Source organism: Crassostrea angulata, chromosome 7 (assembly GCF_025612915.1).
Source record: "Crassostrea angulata isolate pt1a10 chromosome 7, ASM2561291v2, whole genome shotgun sequence".
In the NCBI taxonomy this organism is placed as follows: Eukaryota; Metazoa; Mollusca; class Bivalvia; order Ostreida; family Ostreidae; genus Magallana; species Magallana angulata.
In genome coordinates, this window is record NC_069117.1 from 47050121 (window position 1) to 47064140 (window position 14020).

The 14020-nt window shown below is 35.7% G+C and overlaps 1 protein-coding gene across 6 annotated transcripts in view; it reads left to right on the forward strand.

Annotated features, from left to right (window-relative positions):
- Window positions 1-14020, forward strand: part of LOC128192295 (kelch-like protein 5) — a 19160-nt gene continuing 5140 nt past the window's right edge. The window contains exons 1-3 of one of the 6 annotated variants that reach the window (XM_052864879.1): window positions 2131-2288; window positions 3085-3459; window positions 10261-10589. In XM_052864879.1, the coding sequence (XP_052720839.1) occupies window positions 3287-3459; window positions 10261-10589 (502 nt within the window). In that variant the 5' untranslated portion in view covers window positions 2131-2288; window positions 3085-3286. Of the gene's footprint in view, window positions 208-2130; window positions 2304-3084; window positions 3460-4445; window positions 4588-5569; window positions 5797-8880; window positions 8994-10260; window positions 10590-14020 lie in introns of those variants that run through there. The other 5 variants (XM_052864880.1, XM_052864881.1, XM_052864883.1 and 2 more) reach the window with 5 other exon arrangements.

Genomic DNA, 14020 nt, shown 5'->3' on the forward strand with positions numbered 1-14020 from the left:
ACAGACGAGGAAGTAAATACACTATATCAGGTCGACCCTTGTTATGTTGACTCTCTCTATAACCGACAAACTGATATACACTCCATGACCAACATACACCAGCTCCGTTTGCAGACTAGAATCGACAGCAGTGCGGAATCTGGGACCAGAGAGGGAAATGTCGGAGTTACAGTGCCCGGACAATACACAAATTGTATCGATTTTAAGGTGAGTTTTTGTCGCATAACTTCCTGTTTACAATATTGGCTTGCTATATATACTATGATCTTTGTGCTCATCCTAAATTGTGATCCTTGATCACGGAATGGGGACACCAATAAAATCATCTGGGAAATGCTATGTTTACATCTTTTTATTGAATATCTTTATGCATATTGATGGTATAAAAATGATAATCCATCGATAACAGAGGGAAATGTACATTTTCTATGAGGTTTTTGTTTTCGATGTCAAGTGAATAACACATTGTCTGCTCTCTGTAATTATTAATTGGCAAGTAATAACCTACTAGGGGTGTATTCGTTTGGCCGATTAGAAAGTTGCAAGAGTAATCCTAATTTGCTCGTTTGCAGTAATCATTTCGGTGATCTCCGGTAGATCTCCATTGACTACTTTCTAAATAGCAAGTAGACACTGGAAATATTCTGGACCAGCAAACAAATACGCCCAGAGAGAGAGAGAGAGAGAGAGAGAGAGAGAGAGAGAGAGAGAGAGAGAGAGAGAGAGAGAGAGAGAGAGAGAGAGAGAGAGAGAACGTTTTTGTTTTCTATTCATGTTATTTAGAATACATTTAATATTCATTTCACACTTTTTTTAAATCATGGAAGTGGAATGCGTATATTTTAGGTAACTTCGACAGTTTGTTACAAGATGTTTTAAAATTTGTACATTATTGACCTTGTTCATAACTTTTACATTGGTGACTTGGAAAGAAGATGGGATGGAATCGTCTCGGGAGAAATTACTGATTGTTACAGTGGGCTCCAAAATCTAATAAAATGGATTGTTATAGGTTCTTTATGCTTCATTCTATATCTGCAGAACTGAGGTAATTGTTTTGCTGGGGTTTTTTTTTCCAATAAAACCGCATCATGTGCATGGAAAAGGAATACATGCAGAAGTAATTATCAGAAAAGACAAAAAGTCCAAGCTTCGTTTTGCTATTAACTTGTCATTTCTGGGTTGAAAAAAAAAATCTTCTATGATGCATAGCTACCGGAGCAATTTTTATTCGAATTGGTCTTGGTGTTATTTGGTGTAACCATTGCAGTTTGTTTTCATATAGGAAGTTATCCCTCTTTGATTCTGCCCACCACAACATACACAATCTGCAACATAAATTCTAATACTTTCACATTATACATTTACATAAGTCAGCTAGCGATATACAGGGGATTAGCATGACTTCCCTATATGCTCATTTAAAGCAATAACAAGAAGGAAAGTGGATGTTGTTTTAATCCGACCTGTTAAAAAAATCGACTGGTTTGATAAATTTTAGAAATGTATACATTGTAAATTAGTATATGTACATATAATATAGCGATCTCTTCTTCTCTCAGATTTATGAGAATGAATCAGATCGAAAACCATTTCGTCCGAAAACGCTTATCTATCGCGTTTCTTGAGAAAGAAAACGGCATAACCCCCCCCCCCCCCATGTCCCTAAAGAGTCTTTGCATTTCATATTCTTATTTTTCGCTTTTTTTTATCTCAAAGTTTCGCTTGATGAAAGAAATTAATCCACTGAAAACTGCAGGAAAAACTTTTCTTGCAAATTGAAATGTTTTTGTCACTCAAAGTGCATATAAAAGGCATGTATACACATACATATACATTGGTTAAATGAAGATATATGTTACAAATACAAATCTCCCTACAACTTATAGGATGTGTTCAACAGTGACAGACGTCTTTCGTCGAGTAGGCTTTTTTCAAAAATCGCGAGGAATTCATTATTTTTATGTGTCTTATCTGATAAGAACACATAATCATAGTTAGTTAATGCTGTAAACACGACCCTAGCGATGTGCGTATCTACAGTTTCATCGGCTCTATATGGAACACAGATGGCGCCTCTCCGCCCTAATCTAAGCCACGTCCTGGGAGCAATATTTCACTCCCTCCAATACACAAGCTGTGTGAAGTCCTCCGACAAAAGGAATTTATTATTTTTCGACAGAGCAGGTCAGAAACTACGATTGGTCTATGGAGCCTAAATTGGTTTTTCTATAGAAATTGACAAGGACCGGTTATTTTCACTGGGGGCGAGCGAAGCTGAGCCTACTGTATGTATCAATGAGGTATATGTATCTATAAGCCGAAAGATGTGTCATATAGTTAATGGCCCCTCTGCCGTTTTCATTGCTGCCGTGTGATAGTTAATTGAGTAGACTCAATTATTTTTAATTAGTGTTCCTTTCTAGTTGGATCAAACGAGAACCGATGCTTTGTGTTGCGGATGTTGCGTGATAGGGAGGGAATAATTAGTGCAGTGCATAATAATCATCACTCAAGCTAGAGGACGTGTATGCATTGCATATGTTGAATATTTCCATTTGTCGATTTGATAATGATTAGAAAATGAAGTTGCTAAAAAATTGATCTAAAATGCTACGGTAATTTCGTTGCAATGATACTTTTGTTACTCGATATGCTTGAATTCGTGCTAGTGGGGCAAAATCCATAACTATTGATCCCGGTTACGCAACACGCTCATTGTTTGAGATCCGTTGTCACCCGGTATATCAATAAAGTTAAATTCTCTCCCTCTCTTCATTACAAAAGCAAATAATTTTACAATTTACACGAGCTCTATTTCATTCTCTTGAACTAATTAAAAGCGAAGAAACATTTTATTTTTAGCGGTTTCCTTAGTTCGAGTAAAATTGACTTCCGTTCAAATATGCATCTTCATTTATCAATATATCCATGTAGAAGATAAGGAAAAATGGTTCAGAAGTGCGATTTGTTATTCAGAAGGGATAAAAGAGCTCGCACCATGAGAGCAAGTTATCCTCTTCGTGATTCCACGCGGTGCTAAAGACCCGTTATTTTGATATATTATAAATCTACTTTTGTCAGTGCTGTGCCGTTGGATCCTGGAATCTCTCCCTCTCTATTGCACCAGGGCAGACATCTGATGCTATCTGCTCTCATCTGTGGAAGAAACACCAAGCCAGCTCGCACACAAAGAGAATCTTGTTACACACTGACCATGGTGGACGGAATGTGTTTTTCTCTTAAGTCGTAAAAGTGCTTCTTCTTGAGTTCGTATCTACATAAAATGTCAAAGGACGCTGCTCATTTCAAATATTCCTTGAATGTGTGTGCCCCGGGGAAAATGGGAGAATCCCGAAAACAAAACTGGGAGGATCCCATAGGATCGGTGACCGTACCCTTGTACAATCGGATGAACTTCTCGACGGTGCCACGAAAGGGCGCCCATAGAAAGGCGTGGTAAGTATTCGTAGCGGGGGTAAACTGTGTTGGGTGACGATTGTATAGTTTCTCACTAACCCACCCCCCCCCCCCTTCACTAACCCTCCCCTCCCCCCTTGCCATACGTCTACACGAATCGCAGCAATTGATTGAAAATTCCCTAGAGTTTTATAGACCGTTCAGAGAAGAAGGTTTTCCTTTTCATTTAAAATGTTATTTCATGAGGTGAAAGTCTCGTTGAATAAATTTGATTGCAAATGGCTTTGGATGCAAATTAGCGGCGGTTAAATTACGTTTGGTAATGAATAATTGATTTCATAAAATTGTGTTGTTGAATACTGAGATTCTGGAATTTTGAATTTGTTTTTATCTGTCACTACCGCCTGTGTGTATGACTCACGAACTCTGAATCACACATCTTATCTTCATTGCACTACGGGGTCTGAGTTCTCCGATCCGTACTATATAAATTACTTTTCGGTTCAAGGTCGCGAGTATATCTCTAAAAAAATGTTCGACAACCTGAATTTCTTGAAATTTGATCACTTTGGAAAAAAATCAATAAAAACAGCAGAACTATTTCTTTGGAAAAGATGAATACATAAGTTTTCAGTGTCCTTTACAAAATTTTAGATTGTTGGGAATCAAAATTTGTAAGTTTGATTCGCAATAATCTAAAATTTTGTAAAAAGCAATAACTATTCTACCGCTACTTGGTACGAGATTTTAAAGGGTTCATGGTGAGGTGTTCAAAGGGGAGATAACTTTTTCAGAAGTTTTTCTGCCTGTGAGATAAAATAAAGGATTTGGCAGCCTGCGAACGTCAGCGTGTTTGATGTAGGTTTTGTTCTTGGCTTAATGTTCCGAGTTACAATTGAACACAAAAATCTTTTGAAGGCATTATAACTAGTACACTATAGCTGCTTCGGTCGGTACAAAAACACCCCTCTAAAACTGCATGCTTGTAAAATATTTACATTGAATGCTGCAGTGCATGGAAGGCCTACATTCATCAGGTCAATAATTAATTAAGAAGATATATTAGTGCATATAAAATTTTGGACAATGTGTATTCAAAAGTATTTACGACTGAAACTGCACTTATGTGTTCAATACTTGACGTGAATTAAGCAGAAGCAGTTATAGGTAAGTGTCAGTTAATATTTACATTTTCCAGTGTATTTGCCTGTGATATAACACTACGTACCGATTTTGCACCATATAACCCATAACTTCAAATGACTCAAAATCGTGGCGCCAGCGGGGTTTCCTTATTTATATTTAAATATTTAACCGTACGATGGCTTAAAATTATATAAATATAGGTAATAAGGAATAATTCTTTGAATATTATGAGGTGATAATTTCGAAATTATCACTCCATAATACTCAAAGAATTATTCCTTATTCCTTAATAAATCGAGCATACTAACAAACGGCGGTTGATGACATACAGTAGCTTCTGCATGCATAAAAAGCTTAAAGTTAAAGAATGTACACGTAACTTTTAAAAACGGTAGTAGAAGGAATTTGGGCAAAGTTTGATTTTAAAAATTCGTGATGAAAAAAAAAGAATACCGTGTCGTGGAAATGGGAACACATAGGAATTATTTCCTAGACTGCCGGAGTAAGCTGTGGGTTTTGAGCTTTGCTCGGCGGGGCCCTCAGCAGATGCCACTTTTTACCGTGTTGTTCCATGTTTATCAGTAAATTAGTCATCTCTTCTAGGCTTTTTTCTGTCTTATCTTCCATCATCTCTTCCACACACAGCTGTTTTTCTCGGATTTCTTAGAATAATATTCTGATCTGTTTTAATCTGGGAAACATTTTCTCAGCGCTTGATTACTAGTTCATTTTCTGGGCATATATTTTTTTTTTTCGTAAGGAAGGGGGTAATTCAATTTCAAAGAGGATTTATATATATAAGCAATGCCTGCTATCCCATCCGTTTATGTTATATATTGAATAATAAAATATTGTTTTTTAAAAAAAATCAGCGTTTCTTTTTAAATCAAAATAATATTTCTTCATTATATAATTGGTAACAGGATGAATCAGAAAGCATCGATCAAAAGCACAAGTTTCGACAAATCAATAATTTAAAAAAAATTCGTTCACACCTTGCCTAACGGCGTATAACTCCATGTTTCACACTAAGCCACCGTCGTTGCGCTTGACTGGACACGAGGTCACATGGTTTGATGATGACCTCAGCTCTCCGTCTAGCCCCAGGTGTGTTTACAAAGTCTCGCTTGATTGTATCATGTTAGAGGAGGATGAGGACACCCTCCCATTCCCTGGGGTAGTGGATGCATTCCCCTCACCCACACTTGCCCGTAGTTCTAGCGAAAATAGGTAAGTGTGCCTGTAGATTACAGACTTGTAAACAAAGACCGTACAACGCGCGACATTTGACAACACAGTATTTGGATCTATGTACACATTGTTATTGTTTTCCTCCACGAAACTGTATTCTTAATCAGTAAAAGCTGATTTTGTGTCAGTAATAACACTAGGCTATTGAAATAAGTTAGTTCTAGAAGGTCTGTGTTTTTCACTTTCTTATCAGTAAAAAGTTCGTTCTACATTTTATTGCTGCTTTGGATCCTATTGGCACTCTGACAAATTGTTCTTTGAGTAGGTAAATGACGTCACATCAATGTCAAGTACAATAAAGTGTACAGTTATATAGTTTCATATTCCTTTATTTTGATAAACGGACACGGTTTTGAATAAAGCAATGAAGATATAAGGAAATCATCAAGTTTGTAAATTTCTGTTTATAAAAGAATATTTTGCCAAATTTTTTTTTATAGCCTGTCCCAAGATATTTTGGATTCACATTTTGCTTAATTGCTTGATATTTATAAATACCTCAGGGTTCAAACGATGTTCATTCAAAAGTATAAAAAATTTCCAAGATTTCTCAGTCATAATGCCCCTGTTGTCGTATCAGGTTTCAATACAATGCTAAAAAATGTGATGTCTACGGAGATTTTGTATTGCAGCAAGCCCGGATGATAACGTTGAAAAATTGCGCGATGTATTCCGAGTGTATTCCGAACGGAGTAAAGATGTAAACATTCCCATTATAAATCTCCGTAAGGAATCTGTTTTCGTTCCTGTGATTTTTTCTGAGTGACAATTGATAATGTGTCAATGAAATTATCTTGGAAATTATCCCTTTCAACTATTACAAGTGCACTTCTTTCACAGGTATGTGTATTTTTTTTTAAAATCGTCCAAATGTGCTGCATAAATATCTTGGGACAGACTATAGAATTATATTACATGTATACGGTTGTTTTGGATGGTGCACATGCAAGTACATTGAATTCATGCATCATAAATACATGTACAAATAATTAAAGGACTTCCTATTTAAAAAATCCTTCATACTTGGATATTTTAATCAAGATACAATGAAAATACAATCTGCAATATATTAATTGCGACTGTTTTGTTTCTATGTGCATCTTTGGGTTTATATAAACATTCAGTAGGAAAAAAAAAGGTGGTAATATCATAGGCTTAGAAAATGTTTTATATTAATTTGATCAAACCCTGAATAAAATATTCATTTTTAAGACTACTCCATCTATAGTCCGACGTACATATATTGTAGTTTAAGAGCACAAAGGTATTAATGATTCTGGAAATACCATGCGAAAAGTGGTGGAAGCAAAAACTGTGGACAGAGTATAGAAAAAGTTTTTAAACAAACGATTGTTGCGTACCTTAAATGGAACGTAATAGAAAAAAATCCAGTGAATTCTGTCAAAATTCTGAGCAACTGACACCTTTCACAGTTTCCAGTAACCCGGCCTTAAAACCATCTTATCCCTAAACTTTTACCAATTCAACTTAATTTTATTGTCTTGAAAAAGGACTGGTTTGTGTGTACCCTTTTTGGATTCCGACATGATAGAAAGGATCAGCATCTTTTGTGGTTATGAATGTAGAGAGTTTTCTGGCTGTGATCTGTGTCGATCATTTCAATGCCAGTCTCTGTAGGTTGAAATGATTTGTTGGAAGAACGGCAAGCCAAGACGCCATCCTTTCTGCAATTCTCTCTCTGGAGACCATGTAAAATTATCACTCGACATTGATATTGCATGAAATATTAGGAAAAGTTAATAGATATTGCAATAAAAATCAGACTGCCCTGCGTTGGCTCATGATGACATATTTGATAGCTGGAAGTTTTCTGGAAATGATCGGTTTTGGTTATATGGAAACAGAGCAGCAAATTTTCATGTATATAACATCTCTGTAATGAATACAGAATGTTTTAATTTTTTTTTTAACAAAGCAGTGTTTGTTGTGTATATATAGGGATTTCCTACTTCTACTGAAGGTCACCTCTATTTCTTCACAAGAGACTGTTTGTTTGAATTTACGACTTGAAATTTGAAAGAAAAATCAGAATAACATGCAGTTTCAGATCCCTTTTGTTTTGTTTTAGAATTTGATTACAAGATTAATGAATATAATGAGGGTTTTGTATGAGCTCCAACTTTGTATATTTATGTGCAAATGAAGAGACTTTCTTTTTATTAAAACAAGGATGACTGTGTATTTTAAGTTCCTGTTATTCAGTAATTCACTTAGAGAGTTTATTTAGAGGCGAAAAAGCCTTCCATGCAATTGATGATGCAATTGATGAAACCCTCTTTTCATAATAGGGATGATTAGAATGTAAAAGTTCCTGTTATTTATGAAGTTATTGGGATTTGTAAGCAGGTGGTATGTTTTACAGTATTGTATTACATCAGGTAGCTTGATTCAAGGTGAGGTTTTTGATCACCTACGATGGAAATACATAAAAGTTATGCTATGACTAAATTGGAAACTTTTCCAACAATGATTATTGTCCAGCTATTGTGAAAGTAAGTCTTCATTTTACATTACCTGGAGATTCATTGGACTTAATTTGTGATTAATGTAAAGTTATAATGAATATTGTTCGTCAAATGTAGCAGTATTACCAATACTGGTATACAAGATTTTTATGGAGGAGTAAATTTCTGAAAAACAAGGGTTTGTTTAAAAAATTCATAATTTGACTCTAATTTCAAAGATCATATTGTACAGATGTAGTGTGTAAGAGACTTTTCCAAAAAAATATAGTATCATTTCATGAAATGGAAAAAATATCATATATTCAAAGGGGGGGGGGGGGGGAGTTGGAGGTGGATTAAGACTAAATCTGTGTCCTAGAATCTGTAGAGCCAGTACAAATTATCTTGGTTAACAGGGACTTCCCTCTTATAGTCATCTGGGAACTCTTTATTTTGCGACCCCTTGTTAAGTTTTAATGGGCCATTTTGTGAAGAAAGGTTGTGAAGTGTTCAGTTAATGAAACACTTGATAATACAATGAGGTTTCAACCTCTTGAGGCGTTTTCAGATGGCTACTTCAGATTTTACATCATACAATGTATATATATGTTTGAGAAACTTGTCAAGCATGTTGCTTTAAAGCAGCTTGGTTGGTAGAGGATGAAAATTGTTAAGTACATGTACAATGTAGTGACGTCTTGGAAATTTGAGGTATGTCTCCAGTTTTTTCTCTGTTATACCTAAAAAAGTTATATTATTTCAGAGGTTATTTTGTCTTCTCAGTTTTCAATCTTTACCAGTATTTCCAGTATTTCCCCGAGTGACACATCAGATGAGATCGCCCTATTGTAAAGAAAATTGTCAATATTTTAGATTATTTCCTCGTAATGCGATGGCTCACTATATCATCATGTCAGTCTTTTCACATTTATATAGTGTTGGGATTTGTTATAACATCATCGAATAGGGAAACTTTTTGTCGAGGGACTATTAGCTTGACTAACTTTGGACAATTTTTCTTCAATATAAATTATAGCTTTATACCTGGGAGGTACATAGTTTGTACATGCAAGGATCCTATGTGGGCAATATATCTCCCTGAAGAAACATGTAATGAATTAGACAATTGAACTGGCATCCCCAAATTAGACATCATACTGGCGTCCCCAAAGTTCCCAGTGCCTCTATGGAAGAAAATCAAATTAGGGACCCTTCATGCTTATTTAGCCCCAGTAATTCAGTTACTACTAATTCCTTTGTAAAGGCGAATTGATTTTGTACAATGCAGTTTCCAAAGGATGTATTTTGAGTTAAGTTAATAACATCTCATAATAAAATTTGCTTTAATCCAATAAATGTCAGATGATTGTGTTTGGATCCAATGTGTGTGTGTGTTTTTTATGTTCTCTACATGTTTGTGCGCTGCTAATCCTTTTTGCTCGTTCTTTCTTCACTGTTCACTTCTTGCCAACAGATTTGGCACTGGGGTAAATGATTATTGAAAATCCAGTTTGTTTATGTGTATAAGCAGTAGTGGGGGGTCCTTTTCTACAGTGCAGTGTCAGTATTTATGGGTACCTCTTCAGTGGTTGTTCCGTAGGTGACTTTACTAGACAAGGCTTTTTGTTTAAAAGCTGGCTGTGTCCTTTTTTTCGTAATGGAATTTCTGAATTTTAAAACTTTAATTTTTTTCTCTTGTGTATTGGATTGCTTTCAATATATTTTTTCATTAACAATTCATAAGTGAATACACTGGTAGTGTACATATCTGCAGTAATCAAGTTAACTTTCGTTGTTATTAAAAATAAAATTCTAAAGCTTTTTGGCCTTGAGCTCATTCTTGACAACATATGGTATTGATAGAGAAAATAATGAAATGTTTTACAAAGCAGGATGGTGCACCACTAACAATTAGAAAGAGGGGAAAAAAATGCCTTTAAAATGTAAAAAGATGACGTAATTTTTGATTGCCTTCCAGGTACCTCGTACAACAGACATATGCCTCACAGAACCAGGCCAACTCCAGGATGGAGGAGTCCATGACCCCTGACCTCTTCCACTCCCACAACCACCCGGAGAGGATGATCCGGAAGATGGAACAGTACGTGGAGAAGAGGCAGCTCTGTGATGTCACCCTCATCGTTGGCAGCAAGCGGATCCCCGCCCACAGGCTGGTCCTCAGTGCCGCCTCCGACTACTTCGCAGCGATGTTCATGAACGATGTAAAGGAGGCATCCATGGAAGAAATCCGGATGAAGGACGTGGATCCGGATGCCATGGTAGCCATCGTCAACTATGCTTACACAGGTCAGTTGGAGTGTTTGAGTTTATTTATAATGAAAAGCTACCATTGATGATCCTAAACTTTTTCAATTGCCCTGTATGACATTAAAAAAAAAAATATTGAAAAAGGAGCTTTATGACAGTGGATAACGTAATTTACTAATGCCTGATGCCTCAGTCTATGCCAAATTGCTTTTTTTAAAGCCCATTAATAGAGTGCCATGTTGATGAAAATGGTGTGATAGGAGCTTGAAGCAAGAAATCATAAATAAAACAGCATTTATTATTTCAATAACCGATTATTTCAAACGGCAGTTCTTGTAAATTGGTGTGTATCAAAGTATTGCTGATTTCTGAGTACCTTGATCTGTTTGATAAATGCTGATGGGTGACTTGTCTGTTGATTTTGTGTCGAGTTGGACATTACTGATTGATGGGGGACTATGTGACAGAAATTCCCGTCTTAATGAAGATGGAGTGTGAGGGTGACAGGTCCGGGCAGATTAGTGTTGGCTGGGGATATAAGCCCAGCCTAAGTAAAATCAATCCAGAAATTGCTAGTAGTCACAAATAGGTATCTCCTGAATGTGGAAAACTACTAGTATAGTCACAAAACTAGGGAATGTCAAAAGGGGGATTTTTACTTTACTAAGACATGATAATCACAATTCTGATGGGGAAACAAGGATAAAAACTAAGGATCTTTTGACTGTAGAAAAGGGCTAGCAATTGTCACAAATGGAGATCTTCTGAATGGGCAAACAAAGCACAATAGAGAATGGGCAGACACGGGAAGCAATAGTCACAAAGGGGGATAATTTGACTGTGAAAAAGGGGGATCTTATGACAGGTGAAACATATTCCTTGGTTTGGGGCAAGGAAAAGGAGAGAACATAGTTGGTCAGATTGACAAAAATACTGTTCATGGATAGTTTTGATAAGATTAGAAAGGGGCAGAGAGAGAGAGAGAGAGAGAGAGAGAGAGATTGCAATTTAGAAATGCATTATTCTTTGTAGTAGAGTGGTGATGAGCAGGATTATCTTGATGTTTATTGACTGAAGTCTAATTACAAACAGAGACACAGCATTGATTAATGCTGTAATTAGTGATGAAGTCTTTGATCCTCATCACCTATCTGTAGCATATTGAACCATTAAACCATTCAGCAGTATCTTGGATCAGTCTGACTGTCATAGTTACAGATGTGTGTAGCTAGCTAGTTGAAGTAGAATTCAATGTGTGGACCTTTGTCCTAATACAATTTCCTCAATACACAAAGAGCCCATTTATAGTTATATTTTTAGTATTTAAATTTAATCTTCTATCTATCATTGCGCATTGGTGTTGAGAGGAAGGGTTGAAATTGAGGATGTGAAATGGAGTGTTCATTTTTTTTTGTTTGGTGTAGGGAATTGAAGACAAATCAATTTGGATTATCTTGAGCTTGGAAAAACTGCACCTAAACAAATGTAAATAATTTTTCTTAAGTATTATTGCCAAACTTATAATGGGTCATAAACTAATATATAAACTTGCAATGTTTGCCTTTATTTTATATTCCCATAAGTTTAAAACCCTTGACAATTTTACTGACTTATAAAATATCCAAGTTTATATGACTCTTGTGCACACAATTAGAAAACAAATTAGTGTTTCTTAAATGATTCATTGCTTCATGTGCATGCATCATTATGAAACTATGTGTGAAGTTGTATATAAGACCTGCATCCTGCTGTACTAAAAATGCTCTCTGTCCTCCATACTGCGTAATGTATTGTCTAAGTCGGGGAGTGTGGATAAGGAAGTTCCTGTGTCTGGCCCCCGGAAAAGACCCACAGAAGTGTTAAGTGGTTCAAGGGCCTCAGCCATTTCTAATGGCCTGATCTCAGCAATTTTCTGTGTTAATTGAGCTTTGTTCTCTGCCATGTTCCGCTCAAGTGTGTCCCCCTCATATTGATGTTTAACATGTAACTCCTGTATGTAACGGTACAATAGACAGCCTTGTGTAACGGTACAATAGAGCCCTGTTGCAAGGCTGGTGTTCCATCTACATCCCAACATTAATTTTTTTTTCCATAGAGTTAACTAGTGCTCAACTCAGACAATAACCAGCACCAGATACATGGCATTTCCTGCCGTCTAATTTACTTGTCTTTGATCTCTACTTTGTTTTAATTTATTTTATTTCCTATAATTTTTAGCATATGAATACATGTACCAGAATTTGATAAAAGTGAACTTGCTAGTGGTTTGATTCTGGTATCTTAAAAGGATTTTATACCGACGTTTCTGTTTGTATTTTTTACCATGTTGCACCCAGAGTGACTGATTATGACTCCAGATTTTGTGCGATATTTTTGTACATAAATTTGGTCCATAAATAATGCATCACTGAGTGCGTTTTGGTTATGCAGGTGTATTTCGTTATCAGAAATATTGAACACAACTTTACACACGTTGTGGTTAAATTGCCACTGGTACTTAAAAACCGTTAACATCTAATTTTGCTGCTTGTGAGGTATTTTAATGTGCCAGGCAATTGTAAACAGCTGTTTACATTTAGGTTGAGGGGAAGGAAATAAAAATACACTTAGTAGAACTGAAAGCTATCAAAGATGGAGGTTTATTCTGCAAAGTGAAGGGAACCCTCCTAACGTAATGCTTTTCAGAGAGAGATAAAGGAAAAAAGGGAGACAATCTAGGTGTCTGAAAAAAACGTTAATGTGTTAGATTGATATGATGAATAAATAGAATAAGACAGTATATAGTGGCCATACATCCAGTAAACAAATTACTTGATTGTCTGTGATGACGTGATAGATTTGGAGGAGGTTGATGAGTAGATTTTTGTTTCCACCTATTATTATCTTGGCTGACAAAAGCCAGACACCTGTTTTATTGTGTGTTGCTAAGATCAGCTGGTATATATAAAATCTTAGAAAAATTCCCCAAAATCTAAAAAATTTAAGTACAAAACAAAATATATAGATGTGTAGATATATTATAGGATTTTTTATAATGAATGGTTTTGAGCAATTTTTGTTGTTGTGTATTTTACGTCAATCTTGGCTAATCCTGTATACAGTATATATTTTGTGTGTATCATCATTACTGTCATTTCAATTAATTCACTTCTGAGCGATTCTGATGGTCAGGAAAGAGATTTATGTATCAATTACTATAAACCAACTATAATTCGCAAAAACTTCAGATATTTCTTGAGAAAACCAATGGTAAAGTTCTATGCAGCAACTTATTTTTGCAATCATGCCTAAGTTAATATCATTCAGGAAACATTTATGAGAGGCATTCATTGGCTAGTTCATGGCTATAAATCTTCGCAACAATTGAAACTGGAGATTTTTGCAAATTTTTCTCGCTTGTGAAAGTTGGTTCCCAGTAAATATTTTTAGTGTGGTATCTTATCTAAAGTTCTTGAACTGTCATTTTATAT